Genomic DNA, 14,685 nt, shown 5'->3' on the forward strand with positions numbered 1-14,685 from the left:
GGGTTAATTCAAAATCTTAGTCTAATTTATTTTTTATTCGCACTATCTCAAAACTCCAATAATTGGTTAGTTAAACAAATATACAATAATGTAAATGAAGGAGATAAAGAACCAAGATAACATGCACACAAAGATTTATAGTGGTTCACCACGACCTCTATATCATCTTACGTTCACTGCATACTTATTCCACTAACTCAATCTCCTTACATGATAGGAAAAATACTTGCACAGAATGATAACATACTCTCTTTACAAGGTTTTTGGGCATCTTCTGTACCAGAGGATCTTTTGAGAATTATAATGGCTGAGTTAATAATGTTATGATTGAGATGTGTTATAATGTCTAGAACCATCAATTTGGGGTTTAATATACTGTTGCAACAACTTAGCGTGGTAGATTTCATCTCACATTGGTTGTATGGATGGTTACTGATTTGCATCAATTAGGTTAACCTCTTTTACTTAAAATTTTTTTTGTGTAAATTACACGTCAAATTACCCTTTGGTTTTTGAAAAAACTCAAATCAACCCCTCTACAGTAACGGTGTTAGTTTGCTGTTAGTTATTGGTGTGAAAGGACTATTTTACCCTTGCACTAAATCATTAGAATTAAATTTACAATACTATCCTTCCTCCATTTTCAACATTGGTCAAGGGTAGTTTAGGGATTTAAATTTATTTAACCGGGTGACATCATCAATTAATAGGGGTGTAAATGAATAGCCGAAATCCGTTTCTGTATCTGTGTCCATATCCGTTTAACACTATCCGAATCCGTCCGAAAGCTAAACGGATGCGGATACGGATAGGCTATAGCTATCCGAAAAACTATATTTATATGTAAACGGATAAAATATTCGATCTATATCCGTGTCCGTATCCATTTAGCACTATCCAAATCCGTCCGATAACTAATCGGATGCGGATGCGAATATAGCACTATCCGAGCCGAATCCAATCCGTTTACAACCCTATCAATTAATAGCATAAAACTAACGGTAGGGACTAATTTGTCATAGTGGGGTCTAAACTAGGGGGTGATTTGAGTTTTTTCAAAAGCCAAGGGGTGATCTAAGTTTCATTTAAAAATCAGGGGGTGACATGTAATTTATCCATTGTTTTTTAAATTTGGATCCAGATTTTCTACGGCGCAGGGTGCCCGTCTTGTCGTGCTGCGCAGACACAAGGTGGCATGCATTGACCGCCTTACCCTTGCCCAAGCAAGGGTAAAGCAGTCATTACGCATGACCTTGTGCCTGTGCAGCATAGGTAGGACAGGGCAGCGCGCCGTTGAAGATCTGTATGCTTTAAATCTTGTCCGTTCCGATCCACCGGGATCAACGAGAAAATGGGTATCGGTCTCCACCAGTATCGATTCTTGAAACCATGGTCCATCCTGTCCATTTAAGAACCGAGTTAGATGATGGGTGAACCGTCCTCGATGGGCTGAAAATCGCGGCTTCCATTCCCAACCCTTCCCCCTGAAAAGTCTGAAACGCGAGCGAGACCGCTCCTCTCTCTCACACACACGATCAAGGGCTTAGGGGCCTAGCGCTTACGATATATTTTTCTCTTTTTGGAATTTGTGGAAGTGAAAAAAATATCCCTCCAATCGTCATAGAATTATTGAGTTTCTGAACCTTGCAAGCTCTCTGCAATCCTAAATTCAAATTGGTATTCTTTGCGACAGGAGAGCCTCCTTTTATTCTCAGGTGGTAGGTGCTCTTTCTCCCTCTGCTTTCTGTGGTTATAGTGTTGCAAGTTTTCTTTTGTAGATGTCAATTGGTTATCTTTTTGCGTGTATGTGTGTGTGTGTGTTTCGGGGGGGGGGGGGGGGTGGGGTGTAAAAGGAATGTGGGTAAGCAAGGAGGTGGATGCAGCAACAAGACACCCTCGAAAAATTAAAGGGGTTTGCAGTTGCCTTGGTATGAACTGGGCCACTTGGGTTCTTTGTTTAACGGCTTACAAACATGAAGGCGGATTATAGAAAAACCACTAGCCAACACCCAAATGTCTATAAGATTAGCTGAGGTTCCCCACGGCAGGGTGCTTCCTCTTACTTATTGATCGAGCTGATCAGAACTTCACAATCTGAATGTAACACCAAGTGTGACAGCCCCAGGCATTGACACAGCAACAAACCATCACGGACAGCTTCAGCTTCAAAGATACCTGGTTTAGATGAGTTCCAAAAGCTACTTTAGTTGCGAATATCAATCAGCACCTCTAATAACCACCATTCGGCTCTACCCACCTTTTCTTTTATTCCAAGCACCATTTTATAAAAGACTTTAGGCAATAGAGGGCGAGAGTCAAATTCTGAGGCAGCCGTGTGATTTCTTTGAAGGGCAGGCTTCATAACTTTGGCATTTGCTCTGAGGAAACTGGAACATTGATTCAAAAACTTTAATACAACGATAATGGTCTCCCTTCTTTTCTTCTTTTCTTCTTTTCAAGATTTTCCTGTATAAAGAATTCCATCTCATGATAATTTTCAGATTGTGTGGCAATGCCCAGCATATTAGAAAACCAGCCTTTAAATTCAGTCAGGCCCTGTAATCTGAAATACCGAATAGAACTTGCCCGAGTAGCAGCCACATAATTGCATTTAAGCAAAGTAAAGCTTTGAATAAATATTCAAATTCCACATAACTTGATTACATAATTTGAGATTGAAATTTACTGATATTAATGACTAAAGAGAGGGAATTGTAAGTCATGTACCTATTTACAATGCTTTTCATGTTTGTGGAGCGTTATAATTCTCTGATTATGAGGGCATGTGATTTGTAGTTGGTTGGATATGTAGAGTTCAGATTGGGAGGCTTTTTTTTTTTTTTTTTTGGTTTTGCTTTTTGTCCCAACGAATTGGAGCAGATACCTGATATACTGCATCTGTAAAACTTCATGGATTGGCTAAGTCATCTAGGTGATTTACTTAGTGTCTCCATGATCCAATAGAGGAATCTACATTTATGAATGTTGAGCATCCTGATCACTTGTGGTGTGAGTTCTTTGAACCAAAGGTAATCAATATTTTCCAACTATGTGATGATCAGATAAGTAATACACTTGGTCCAGGAAGTAATCCATAGAAGTCTAGTGAAGATTTTCACTTTATTGCTTCACAATTCATTTTTCAGCAGCAATTCCTGCAGGGGATTAAATTCTCAGCATGCAGTCTAGTAAAGAAACAAAAATACCGAAGGGGGAAGCTCTTTATATGTTGTGTGCTCTATTTTCTTTTGAGCTGAAGTAAAGCATGTTTATGTAGTTATTATTTATATATAAGTCAGAACAGTGACAGATCTGGTCTATTTTCTTGCATGGATTAATTATGACTCAGTTGATGCTGGCAGTGTCTTGATTAAGTTGTGAATAATAGTCCCCTTTTCTCAATTCTTCTTTCTTCTTTGAATCAATCTTCATTTTTCTGGTGATGATTCATGTTTTCCTTTGAGTTCCTAGTTCAGTTATTCTCGTCGGCATGTGTCATGATTCCGAAGTAGTAAGTTCCTTTAATCCATTCAATTTTTATTTTCTCCCAACGCCATGATCCCCAAACCACTAATGGTTGATAAAACAGAGCTTTCTCAATTTCTAGAGATTTGGTTTAATTTTGCGACACCTATGATGGTTTTATTCCGGAGGCGATGCAGCAACAGGGAAGAGGAGAAGAAGGGAAGTTCCTTACGAATTGTAGGGTTAAGTTTCCATTTATTTTTCTTATTTATAAGCCATAATTGAATCCTTAAGTTACTGGGGAAGCTGGTTGGGTTTTATCTTTTAGTTTATAATTTAAATTTTAGAGTCATACCTTGATTATGACTGTTTCTTGAAACTGGTGACAGGTCAGGTTTATGCTATTTCAAGGTGTATTTGGAATTTCTAAGTAGGTTGGGATTGAGTTATGGTATGTTCCTTGGTCCAACAAATAGATGTAAATGCCTCTGGCCTATCCCATAATTTTTATGATTAATGAAAGCTCTGATTTAATAATTTTGACTACTGCGGACTCTGTAGCAACTTGGGTGGATTATTGAGGCCCTTTGTGGACTCTAAGGAGTCAGAAAGGTTGACTCCTTGCTTTCCCTTCTATTCTTGATGCCTTTTTCTTAATTCTCATTTCTAGTTTTGCAACTCCTTTGCTCAAATTCTAGTTTGCCTCTCAATTTGAGATCCAATTCATATGATATTGTGAAATCCTTTATGATCCATCATATGCTGAAGAAAAATTTTGCTTAGACAAGTTATACTGTTATAGCCGCTTCCAGAATAACAGAAGAGACATTAAAAGCTGACTTTTCATTTTGGTTTCAACATCAAAACTTACCATGTTGGATTGTCATTTATGGACAAATCGTAAGATAGCCAGCCAACCGGTGATTTTTTTTTTTTACTTTTTAACTCACTGAGGTGAAAAGAATTCTTGATTTTATGACATTAAGGATCTATTTCTGTCCTACAATCTTGTATTTTAAGTGAATGAATAACTCAATTTTAATTTGTAGGAATCTTATATCATCTGTGTTTCTCTTTTGCAGCCAAATGTGGAACCTGATTGCGACAGCTAGAAAAGGTGATGCCCCAATGAATATTGTCTCTCTTTTGAGTTTTGAATAAACAATGGCTGCCAATGTCCCTCCGAATTACCAGAAACCATCCCTTCGCCTTCTTCTCTGTTGTCTTACAAAAAACCAGAAAGCAAAATGCTTCCCTCTCGACCTTCACATTACCAAATCCAAATTCCAGACAACATTCTGATTTGCCAGAAAGAACCCACTTGGTTCCCACCGATAACATAGCAACATCAACACCGTCCTCCGGGAAATCTTTAGTCTTCGATCAACATCGGTTAAGTGACGTTGTTTCAGCGAACAAGATTATCATGAACTACATCCGAGCAGGTGATTTGGACTCTGCACTCTGTGTATTCGAGAACATGACAATTAGAACAACGATTACTTGGAATTCCATGTTGGCTTCGTATTCTAAAACGCCTGGGAAATTGAAGGAGGCACGCCAATTGTTCGATCGCATTCCTCAACCAGATGTCGTCTCATTTAATACCATGTTAGCATGTTATTTTCGTAACTCTGATATTGAAACTGCTCGGATCTTTTTCAACATAATGCCAGTTAAAGACCCGGCATCATGGAACACGATGATCTCTGGTCTCTCGCAGAATGGGAAGATGAATGAAGCTCGTGAACTCTTTTTAGTTATGCCAGAGAAGAATATTGTCTCCTGGAGTGCCATTATTTCGGGTTATATTGAGGCTGGGTATTTGGAGTTGGCAGTGGAATTGTTTCAGCAAGCTCCTGTCAAGAGTGTGATTGCTTGGACAGCAATGATTACTGGGTTTATGAGGTCTGGGAAGATTGAATCAGCAGAGGAGTTATTTGCAGAGATGCCTGCAAGGAATTTGGTGACTTGGAATGCCATGATTGCTGGTTATGTTGAGAATTCTGACTCTGAGGGTGGCTTGAAGCTTTTCAGGAGGATGGTCGAGGAGGGAATCAAGCCAAATCCGTCTACCATCTGCAGTGTTTTGTTGGGTTGTAGTAACTTATCCGCATTGCAATTGGGTAAGCAGGTACATCAACTTATCCATAAATCACCACTGTATCTTCATACGACTGTTGGGACTTCATTCCTTAGTATGTATTGCAAATGTGGGGACTTAGAGGATGCGAAGAAGTTATTTACTGAGATGCCCCGTAAAGATGTTGTTTCATGGAATGCAATGATTTCTGGGTATGCCCAACATGGCTTTGGTGGGAAAGCAATTCAGTTGTTTGATGTGATGAAGGGTAAGGGAATCAAGCCAGATTGGATCACCTTTGTTGCAGTTTTGTCAGCCTGTAACCATGCAGGATTAGTAGATCTTGGAATCCAGTATTTCAATTCTATGGAAAGCTGCTATGGAATTGAAGCCAAGCTGGATCACTATACATGTATGGTTGATCTGCTTGGTCGAGCTGGTTTGCTAGACAAAGCCGTAGATTTGATAAAGAAAATGCCTTACAGTGCACATTCTGCCATATTTGGTACCCTTTTGGGCGCTTGTAGAATCCACAAGAACTTGGAATTGGCTGAATTTGCTGCCAAAAACCTGCTTGATCTTGATCCAACTAATGCCGCAGGTTACGTTCAACTTGCCAATGCCTATGCTGCTGTGAAAAAGTGGGATCATGTTGCAAGGGTTCGCCAATTAATGAAGGACAGTAAGGTTGTGAAGACACCTGGGTATAGTTGGATTGAGGTAGGAAGTGAAGTTCATGAGTTCAGATCGGGAGATAGAGTTCACCCAAAATTGGCTTCTATACATGAAAAATTAGATGAGCTGGAGAGGAGGATGAAGCTAGCAGGGTACGTGCCAGATCTTGATTCTGCTTTGCATGATGTAAGGGAGGAGCAAAAGGAGATGATATTGTCAAGGCACAGTGAAAAATTGGCAATTGCTTTCGGGCTGATGATTACACCTAGTGGCACTCAAATACGGGTATTCAAAAACCTTCGAGTCTGTGGGGATTGTCACACTGCCACCAAGTACATCTCTGAAATTGAAGGGAGGGAAATTATTGTTAGGGACACAGTGAGATTCCACTATTTTAGAAATGGGAGATGCTCCTGCGGTGACTATTGGTGACCATATGAGGTTTGAATGGAGAATCCTATGAATTAGCCAGAAGAGATGGTACCTGAAGATAAGGTGACATGCTTTGTGACTTCGTTCAATTTGTTCCTTTGCTTGGAGTCCACATTTCTTGTTTCCAGTATGGTGGTTTGGATAATTTTTTTCTTCTTCTTTGAATGGTAAGAGTTAAATATTAACAAAAAAGCAACTTAATAAGGTCATTCCCTATGTATCTATCAGAAAATAAGGTCATCCCTATGTATTAAGTTGAGTTAAGCGCATTAATCTGTTCGGCAGGTCAGCCCATGACGGCGTGACCTAGAATTAGTTGTAACAAATATTTGTTTCCTTTAGTTCTAGTTTAGTAGTCTCTACATGAAATGATTTTGAACAATAAGTGGTGTTAGTACAGGTCTGTTTTCAATATTTCAACTCCCATCCAAAGTAAATAAATGTGGGAATAAAGTTCAATTATGCACATAATTGTCATGTATGTGGGGTGTTTTTTTGGCTGTCTCCTTTTAAAGTAAGTAACTTGTCATCTAATGGATGATTTCACAAATAAGAAAATGAAAAAACAGAACCCTCATCATCCAAGCTAGCTAGTTTATGCATTGTTGCCCACGGAAAGGGGGGGGGGTGTTAGAGGAATATGGGAAGACGGAAGGTAGAGTTACCTTTGAAAACAGTTATGTAGTTTCTTGTATAGTATTTTTGACTTTGTTCATATAACTTTGTGTGAACTCCTTGTTCCCTATTTTTTATCTAATTATTTGGAAAAATCCCATGACTTTTCAACATTTTACTTCTAACCTGTATGATCTTTATTGGATTTTTTTTTCATTATCTTTGCGCCTTAATGGAATTAGGGCATGTCATTGGTCCAAAGCTGGTAGAACTGTGGTTCAACTAACCTACATTTGTTGAGCAATTGAACAATCACTTTGTCCAAGTCATTCGTTTTCTCTTGTTTTTTTTTTTTTTTTGGGTGAATAAATAATTCATTACCAAAACCCCAAAACCGGGGGGGGGGGGGACTATAAACAGTTCCTGGCCCTAAGAGGAAGGGACATGAGACTGGATCAGGGAAGCAGGTAAAACCGAGGAGAAAACAATATACTTGTTCCTTGGGGAATCAACAACAGAACGATGAGGCAACAAGTGAAGTTTTGAGCTAACATCAAAGTAGGTGGCTTTCCAAATCAAGTCAAAAGAATGGGAGTTGGAGATCCATCTTCGAAGATTCCACTCCATCCAGATGTGGGTGGTGGTGGCACCAAACACAAGCTTGCCTACAGTATCACAAATAGAGCTACCTGAGAAGGTCATGTCCATCCAAAGCCACTCCCTAAAGAAGGGGAGGATTCTTCTGTGACTAGGTCAGCATCTATCCAAGGCCTCTTTCCAAACTTAGGCTGCGAAGGGACAAGATAACAAAATATGATCAATGTCCTCCTGAACATTCCAACAGAGAACACTAGAGGGGGGAACAAGCATCTGTCTGTGGAGGAGGAACGACTTGGTGGGAAGGCAATGGGTAAGAGCTCTCCAAATTGTGATACTGTGTCGGGAAATATGACCCTTGAACTAGAGTACTAGACAAACTTACGCCAAAGGATAATGGGGACATGAATTCTAGCAAAGTCCCAAGTTGAGAAGGATCTAAAGCAGCCATTGGAGGAGGAGAGCCAGGAAACAGTGTCGGATAAGGAGGCAGGGTTAGCCGGAAACGGGGAGGTGGAGGGAAACAGTGTCTGACAGTTCTTGCTGAGTTTTCTGGTTTTGATTTCCTGTTGGCTGAACAAGAGGGATCCGTTGTCATTCGTTTTATGTCTGATTAAGAAGCACTGGTTTTGATCGAAAAAGAGGAAGTGGGTGTGGTTTCAGAGATCATAATGGTGGGCCATCAAGCCTCTGAAGTTAATATCTGTTCAAAAGATATAAACTACCAAGATGGGAATTAGGACAACCTAAACACAGACATGAAAAGCAGATCCTCCTGAATGAAATTTCGTTCATATAATTTAAATTATAGAGAGAGATGAGAGATTGGAACAGTGGGGAAAAACTGAAGTGAATTAAGAACATCAATGATGTGGGCGTTAAGATGAGAAGCATCGAAATTGGAACTTGGATCGGCTACAACAATCTTAGATTTCTTGGGCTTCTTCTGCTTATACTACTTAGCCTCAGCAGTCCCATTATCATCTCCATCATCATAAAAAAATGTGTGTTTGATCTGGGAACAACTGCAACAGCAGCAGCCACAACGGCCTTTTGAGGGGATTTGCAGGGGAGGGAGGGATAGGAGTGGTGAGAGTGAGAGCAGGAGGAGGAGGGGGATAGTTGGCAGAGGGGGTAGAGGAGGATGCGGCATTTGCAAGGTGGGTGGGGTGGAACACAGAGTGGGGTAGGGAAGGGTGAGGGTGGGGGTGGGATTTGCAGGGTGGATGGGGTGGATGCAGAGGGGGTAGGGGAGGGTGAGGGAGGTGATCATGGGTTTGCAGCAGGGGTGGGTGGGGTGTTTGCTGTATTCCGAGGAGGAGGAGGAGGAGGAGAATGAAAACCGGTTAATAGGAGGGGTAATTTGGGCATTTCAAAATAGCAGGGGAGAAGAAGAGGTAAGAGTTCACTTTTTCAGGGGATTCGGAGGTGGAACTTTTGACAAGGAAATTTTAGTAAATAAAATGTAAGTTCAGGGGAGAGAAAATTTCCCTAGATTTTATTACCATTATGATATGGACATGTTTCTCTGTTTACAATTGTGTGATCTCATGAATTACATATGGTCAAAACCATAGTCATTAGTTGATTCATTGGTTAAATTCCCTTTCTGATTTGGTTATTTAGCTCGTTAAAAGCGAATGGCATTATACATCATATATGATGGTGCCAAGGTAGTTCCTTTTTCTTGATGATGGATTCTGTGATTGTTTCCTCCTGGTCCTGATCATCTTTATTATTTTCTTTTTTGTACTGGCTTTATATGTTGCTAGTCTATAAAAAGTCCTCCAAACATTTCTAGAATACCATCTCTGTTCCTAGAATGCCTTTCATGTTGGACTTACTGCTATTATTATTTGACATGTGAATGTAGGATCAATGTCAATGTCACTGAATTCCTAAAGCCTTCTGAAGGTGTGAGTAGTGTTACAGTCCAGGACAATTAGGGTCTTTTTTTTTGGGTGGTGGTGGAAAGGGGGTTGGTTTAAGAGGAGGATTTAGTGTCGGCAGTATGACAAACAATGTGGTTGCTCCTCCTTCAATTGAAGATCCTGGGCTGTTCCCAACCTTAGGTGCCAGGTGAGATTTTATCATTCATCTTCCGACAACCTTTCTTTGGTTTATCCTTTGTTTTTGCATTTTTTTTTTTTGGACCTTGAGATGTATGAGAGTGGCAGAATATATGTGAACAGGAATAATGAGTTTTCCTGTGCCAAAAGATCTCTTGGCGGCTGTTTTTAAATGTTGGGAATGCATTCTCTGTGTCCGGAAGCATGGTCCCTGCGCCAGCGTGGAGAAGATTCAGGTGTTGCAAGTGGTGAGTAACTCTGAGGGATTGGCGTTCCTTATTCCCAAAATCTGAGGCTGTTGAGGGTGTAGTGAGATCGAGGTTGTACTCGATCTCGTCGTTTTTAAGTTAGTTTTAAGGAGTCCAAACTTTTGTAGGTTTGATCTCTCATGCTATCATCAATCTTCTCAAAACTCAATCCAATCTTGTTGACATGTATGTATTCATAGAACTGTATGACCTGAAAAATTAAGTTTAAGTTGATGCAGGAGAACCTCAACCTTCTGATCATAATTGGACTGTTCAGATGAACATCGAGCTTAATTAACTTAACATTCATATAATTCCATAAATAATAATAGAAGTAAAGAAACAACAACATGTTTATCCTCGAGAGGAAGAAGAGAAGACATTACAGGAACAAGAACAACTACAGAAAATTATGAAGATGGATGGATCTGCTGTTGTGTGTGTGTGTGAGAGAGAGAGAGAAGGTTTCTAATTAAGGACATTTAGGGCCTCCTTTCTTGGTCTTCCAGTTGTTATAACAAGGACAAACTTGTTTGTTACCATTAGTACCAGGAGGAACACATCTACACGTGTAGCAACACTTCTGGCAGTAGAACATGCATGGCTTCTTGTAGGCAGTCTTTGAACATCTGTATTGGCATGCATTTGGGCACTCTGCAACAAAAAAACTCATTACAATCACACATCTAAATCACAACCCTTTCTTTCTTTCAGCATTCTTAAATATATAATTAGAGAAGTAGTTCTTTTTCTGGGAGCGCAGCCTCTGCCAGCACTCTTTGTGTCTATCTCTCTCTCTCTTCCCTCAAACAAAAGGTAGAAATATCTTTTCATTGGAGGAGGAGAGAGATAAGACTCCTGGGAGCACTAGTGTAAGCCAAGCTACTATGTTCAAAACCCAAAAATGTTTTTTGAATTTTATTAGAGTTCTATTGGGCTCAGGCTCAGCCTCAGCCTCAGCCCTAGGTCCATGCAGTTTTCACAGGTATTACTAGAAAATGTGGTAAATTCCTAATCATAGTAAGTTTCCAGATTATTCATGAATAAATGGCATAAGATGTAAAAAGTATAAGAGATGGTAGAGGGTTCCCATGCTGCCAAGTGTGGGGGAGTCTCCCACTCTGCACCAATGGTATTGTAGAGAACAACGGTATCATTTACATGGGGTCCACATGAACAGGGGAGGACAGAAAAAGTAACAAAAAAAAAAACCCATGTGAGAGGGGACACACAAGATGGAGTTTAAGGGCACATAGTATTTTTTTTTTAATTTTTTATGCCAAGTGGGCTCACCACACTATGGTGGCCTGGAGAAAGAGTGGGCGCCTAGTGGGTTCAAGGGGTAGGGGTAGCTAGATAGTGGTGCATGGCAAGCACCAGTGCACTTGTGAGAATTTGATCAAGTGACCAAACCTCGGGTATGCCTTCAACTAGACAATGCCAAACCGCTAGGCCAAGGCCCAGGTGTGCAAGGTCACATAGTATCAACTGATCAGGATTGATAAGAAGAGCTGAGATCAAGATTCAGCTGAGATCAAGATTCAGCTCACTAGTATCTTAATCATGAAGATTGAGAATTAACTGATCATGTGCACTTCGGCTCCTCTCCTGCGAGCCCAGCGCCTAGAGGGCCTCCTGTGAGGCATCCAACGGGCGCGCTGGTCCCCATGCAGGAACACATCCCTGTTCGTCCAGTAACCCAGAGCCATTGGATGCCTCACCGCACATCCTCTTGGCACTGGGGTCGCAGGAGAGGAGCCCGATCCGTGCACTATATCATGACAAATAGTAGAAATCTATGAGGTCAGAGTCAGATCCCACTCACAGTGGATCCCACTTTGTAAACCCCTCAAGCTAACATAATCTAACAAGTATCGAAATCTGGTTTATAAACTATTCTGTTTCTATTTTTTTTAAAACAGAAAGGATCAGAACAAAACAGAAAATCCTAGCCAGCCATCCATTGGATTCAGAGGTCCCACATATTGAAGCCTAGCATTCTCTACCAGCCACTTGAATGATTCAGATGTTGAGTTTCTGAGCATGAAGAAGAAACCCAAGATCCAAAAATAGGAAAATAAAAAAATCTAGAGATCTAGAGAGAGAGAGAGATCTTCTTCTTCATACCTGCTTGTGTGAGACCTGAGTGCTTGTGCTTATGCTGCAACCATCAGAACAAAAATCAGTAAAGAGAAACAACCAAAGAAGACAAGAAATCATAATTAATATCTCTAACAGCAATTTTGGTTTTCTTTAATTACCTTTGTTGCAGTAGCCAGACTAGTCTTAAACATCCACTCTGACTCAACCTATAAAACAAAAATAATAAATGTGAAAAAAAAGAAGAAAAGAACAGAAAGAGCAGATTTAAGAAGGAAATGCTGATTCTCATGAAGAGCCTTACTTGGGTTGAAGCTGCAATCCCTTCGAAACAAATGAAGAGGAAGAGATGGAGAAGAAGAAGAGAAGTAAGAACAGATCTCTCCATCTTTAACTGTAACTAACTGAAAGCTAAGAAGAGCTTTGAGAACTGAGCAAATACTAACTGGAACTGAGGATCCTATTTATAATTATATAATTAATAGACGAAGAAACAGTTACATTGAAAGTCTCCCCTCATCCCCGAACCGATACCAATAATATGACACCGACACTTACTTTGATTTTAATTTTCTTTTTCTGTGCCACTTAGCATTTATTAATGTGCCATGTGGTGTGAAGGCGCCCTCACTCACACCGTACGGTCCTTACGGTGCCTGTTTGGGACGTAAAATTCAAAGTGACATTAAATAGATTTTTTTGATTCTAAGTGGGGAAATGATGGAAATTTCCAAGGTTTCAGTTGGCTTAAATTATAAATAAGCACATGGGACAATATGGGTTGGAACTGGACCAAGTTGACTATTACATAACCGAATTCAACCAGGATGAAAAGGGTTGGTTCTGGACCAAGGCCCTAATAATGGCATAAAATGTGTGGAGCAGATTGGATGAGACCCAAACTTTATGGATATGTAATCTTTTTTTTTTTGTAGGTACCTAATCTGTCATATTCTATTGGGGTAGGAAGATTAGAACCTGCAGACACCCGAGACCTCTTAATAGGGTGAATTTTTACGCTTCACACTCTATCATCAACTACGTCAGGTAGTTGTTCTCGGGCTCAATGTCCCTTGCTTGTATGGATGGCTAGTTTCATCTTGAACAAAATTCACAAAAATGGTAAAATAAAATTTTGAAAATTTAGGTATTATGAGAAGGTACATGGACATATGAAAAATATACCGTTATATAGACATATATAGGAAAGTATGCATTTGATTAAATTTGAGTTTATTTTTTGGCGCGCAGCCTCAGATCTTACCAATCTACCTAAGTTATAAAGGGTTGTATTGAGGTCAATCCCCCAAGAGACCATAATAGGAAAATGGGTAAAAAAAAAAGAAGCTACCTAATCGTGTGGCTTTGCACAAAATTACCACTCTACTCTCCGTAAAAAAAAAATAAAAAATTCATCTATGTTGATGTTCCTCTGTGAGCTCTCATTGGCCCTTCCACTGGTCCTAAGGCTACACAACCAGGCCGCAATCTCTTGCCCTAAGCAAATATTCTAAATTTTAACCTCATCTAAAAACCAGACCATATTAATTCAGCCAGCCTGGTTCAACATCATTAATGATGCATTATTTTAGCTGTAAAATCATCTTCAAAAGCACAAAGGCATTAAAGAATTGGGCTTTCCTTTGCAACTAGCATCACGGGATCTGCACATGGCACCATGGATGGTGGAAGATAATGGAAAATATATCCCTTTTCTGGAAAATTTCTAGGGTTTCTTTAGTTTGGGAGAATGACAAAAAGAAAAGAAAACGTACAAGGAAGGATGACAGCATTCACATGGCATTGATGGCAAGAGTGGGTGTTGTATGAACTTGATAAGAAATGTCGTGTGGGAAGGAGGCATTAGGGTTTAGTGGGTGGGCCTCTATTTAATGTGTAAAAGATTCAACCCGACCTGCCTACCCATTTCGTTTTGGGGTGGAGTACAGGGTAGGCCTGGCCACTGGTGTCGATTTATCTGTTTTACTGTTTTACCAATTTGGTGCAATCGTTTAGGTTGTTCCATTGTGATCAAGTGGTCGCGGATTTGAGTTTTTGAAAATAGTTTCTTTGCGGAATAGGGATAAGGCTATGTACATTATGACTTTCCTTAGAATCTAGACCCCGTAATGGCAGGAGCCTAGTGCACTGGATCCATCCTAGCTTTTACCGTTTACCCAACTTGACCTGATGCTGATTATAAGGGTAAGGTTTTCTTACCTAATTAGATTAGGATTTCATTCTACATTTTTTTTGGGAGTATGTTGACACGGGCCTATCTGTCACTAAAGTTGTACTAAGCCAATATGTGGTTCTAGACATCTAATGGACTTGCCCGTGCTTTTCCCTTTTAATGTTTCATATGGCTACCAATGTCATTTTCAGCCCAAAGTAAACTTAG

At 40.0% G+C, this 14,685-nt stretch overlaps 2 protein-coding genes across 2 annotated transcripts; one reads left to right on the forward strand and one right to left on the reverse strand.

The window, feature by feature from the left end:
• The first annotated feature begins 4,526 nt into the window (after positions 1 to 4,526).
• LOC122669458 (pentatricopeptide repeat-containing protein At4g16835, mitochondrial) lies at positions 4,527 to 7,052 on the forward strand. The gene has a single exon (XM_043866226.1). It carries the CDS (start codon positions 4,640 to 4,642, stop codon positions 6,653 to 6,655), a length of 2,016 nt encoding a protein of 671 aa, XP_043722161.1. The 5' UTR covers positions 4,527 to 4,639; the 3' UTR covers positions 6,656 to 7,052.
• Positions 7,053 to 10,622: 3,570 nt separating this feature from the next.
• On the reverse strand, positions 10,623 to 12,488 carry LOC122669281 (protein GAST1-like). The gene is made up of 3 exons (XM_043866016.1): positions 12,446 to 12,488; positions 12,312 to 12,345; positions 10,623 to 10,838 (listed from the first exon to the last, which is right to left on the reverse strand). Exons 1-3 carry the CDS (start codon positions 12,476 to 12,478, stop codon positions 10,657 to 10,659), a joined length of 249 nt encoding a protein of 82 aa, XP_043721951.1. The 5' UTR covers positions 12,479 to 12,488; the 3' UTR covers positions 10,623 to 10,656.
• Positions 12,489 to 14,685: the final 2,197 nt, after the last annotated feature.

This window comes from Telopea speciosissima, chromosome 7 (assembly GCF_018873765.1).
Source record: "Telopea speciosissima isolate NSW1024214 ecotype Mountain lineage chromosome 7, Tspe_v1, whole genome shotgun sequence".
NCBI classification, from domain to species: Eukaryota; Viridiplantae; Streptophyta; class Magnoliopsida; order Proteales; family Proteaceae; genus Telopea; species Telopea speciosissima.

What these genes read in the sequence shown, in the direction of transcription:
- LOC122669458 (XM_043866226.1), top strand. Translation starts at nt 4,640, where the DNA reads ATGTCCCTCCGAATTACCAGAAACCATCCCTTCGCCTTCTTCTCTGTT.
- LOC122669281 (XM_043866016.1), bottom strand. Translation starts at nt 12,478, where the DNA reads ATGTTTAAGACTAGTCTGGCTACTGCAACAAAG. An exon ending in GTCTGGCTACTGCAACAAAG is followed by an intron (nt 12,346 to 12,445) that starts GTAATTAAAGAA and finishes TGATGGTTGCAG; the next exon opens with CATAAGCACAAGCACTCAGG. An exon ending in CTCAGGTCTCACACAAGCAG is followed by an intron (nt 10,839 to 12,311) that starts GTATGAAGAAGA and finishes TTTTTGTTGCAG; the next exon opens with AGTGCCCAAATGCATGCCAA.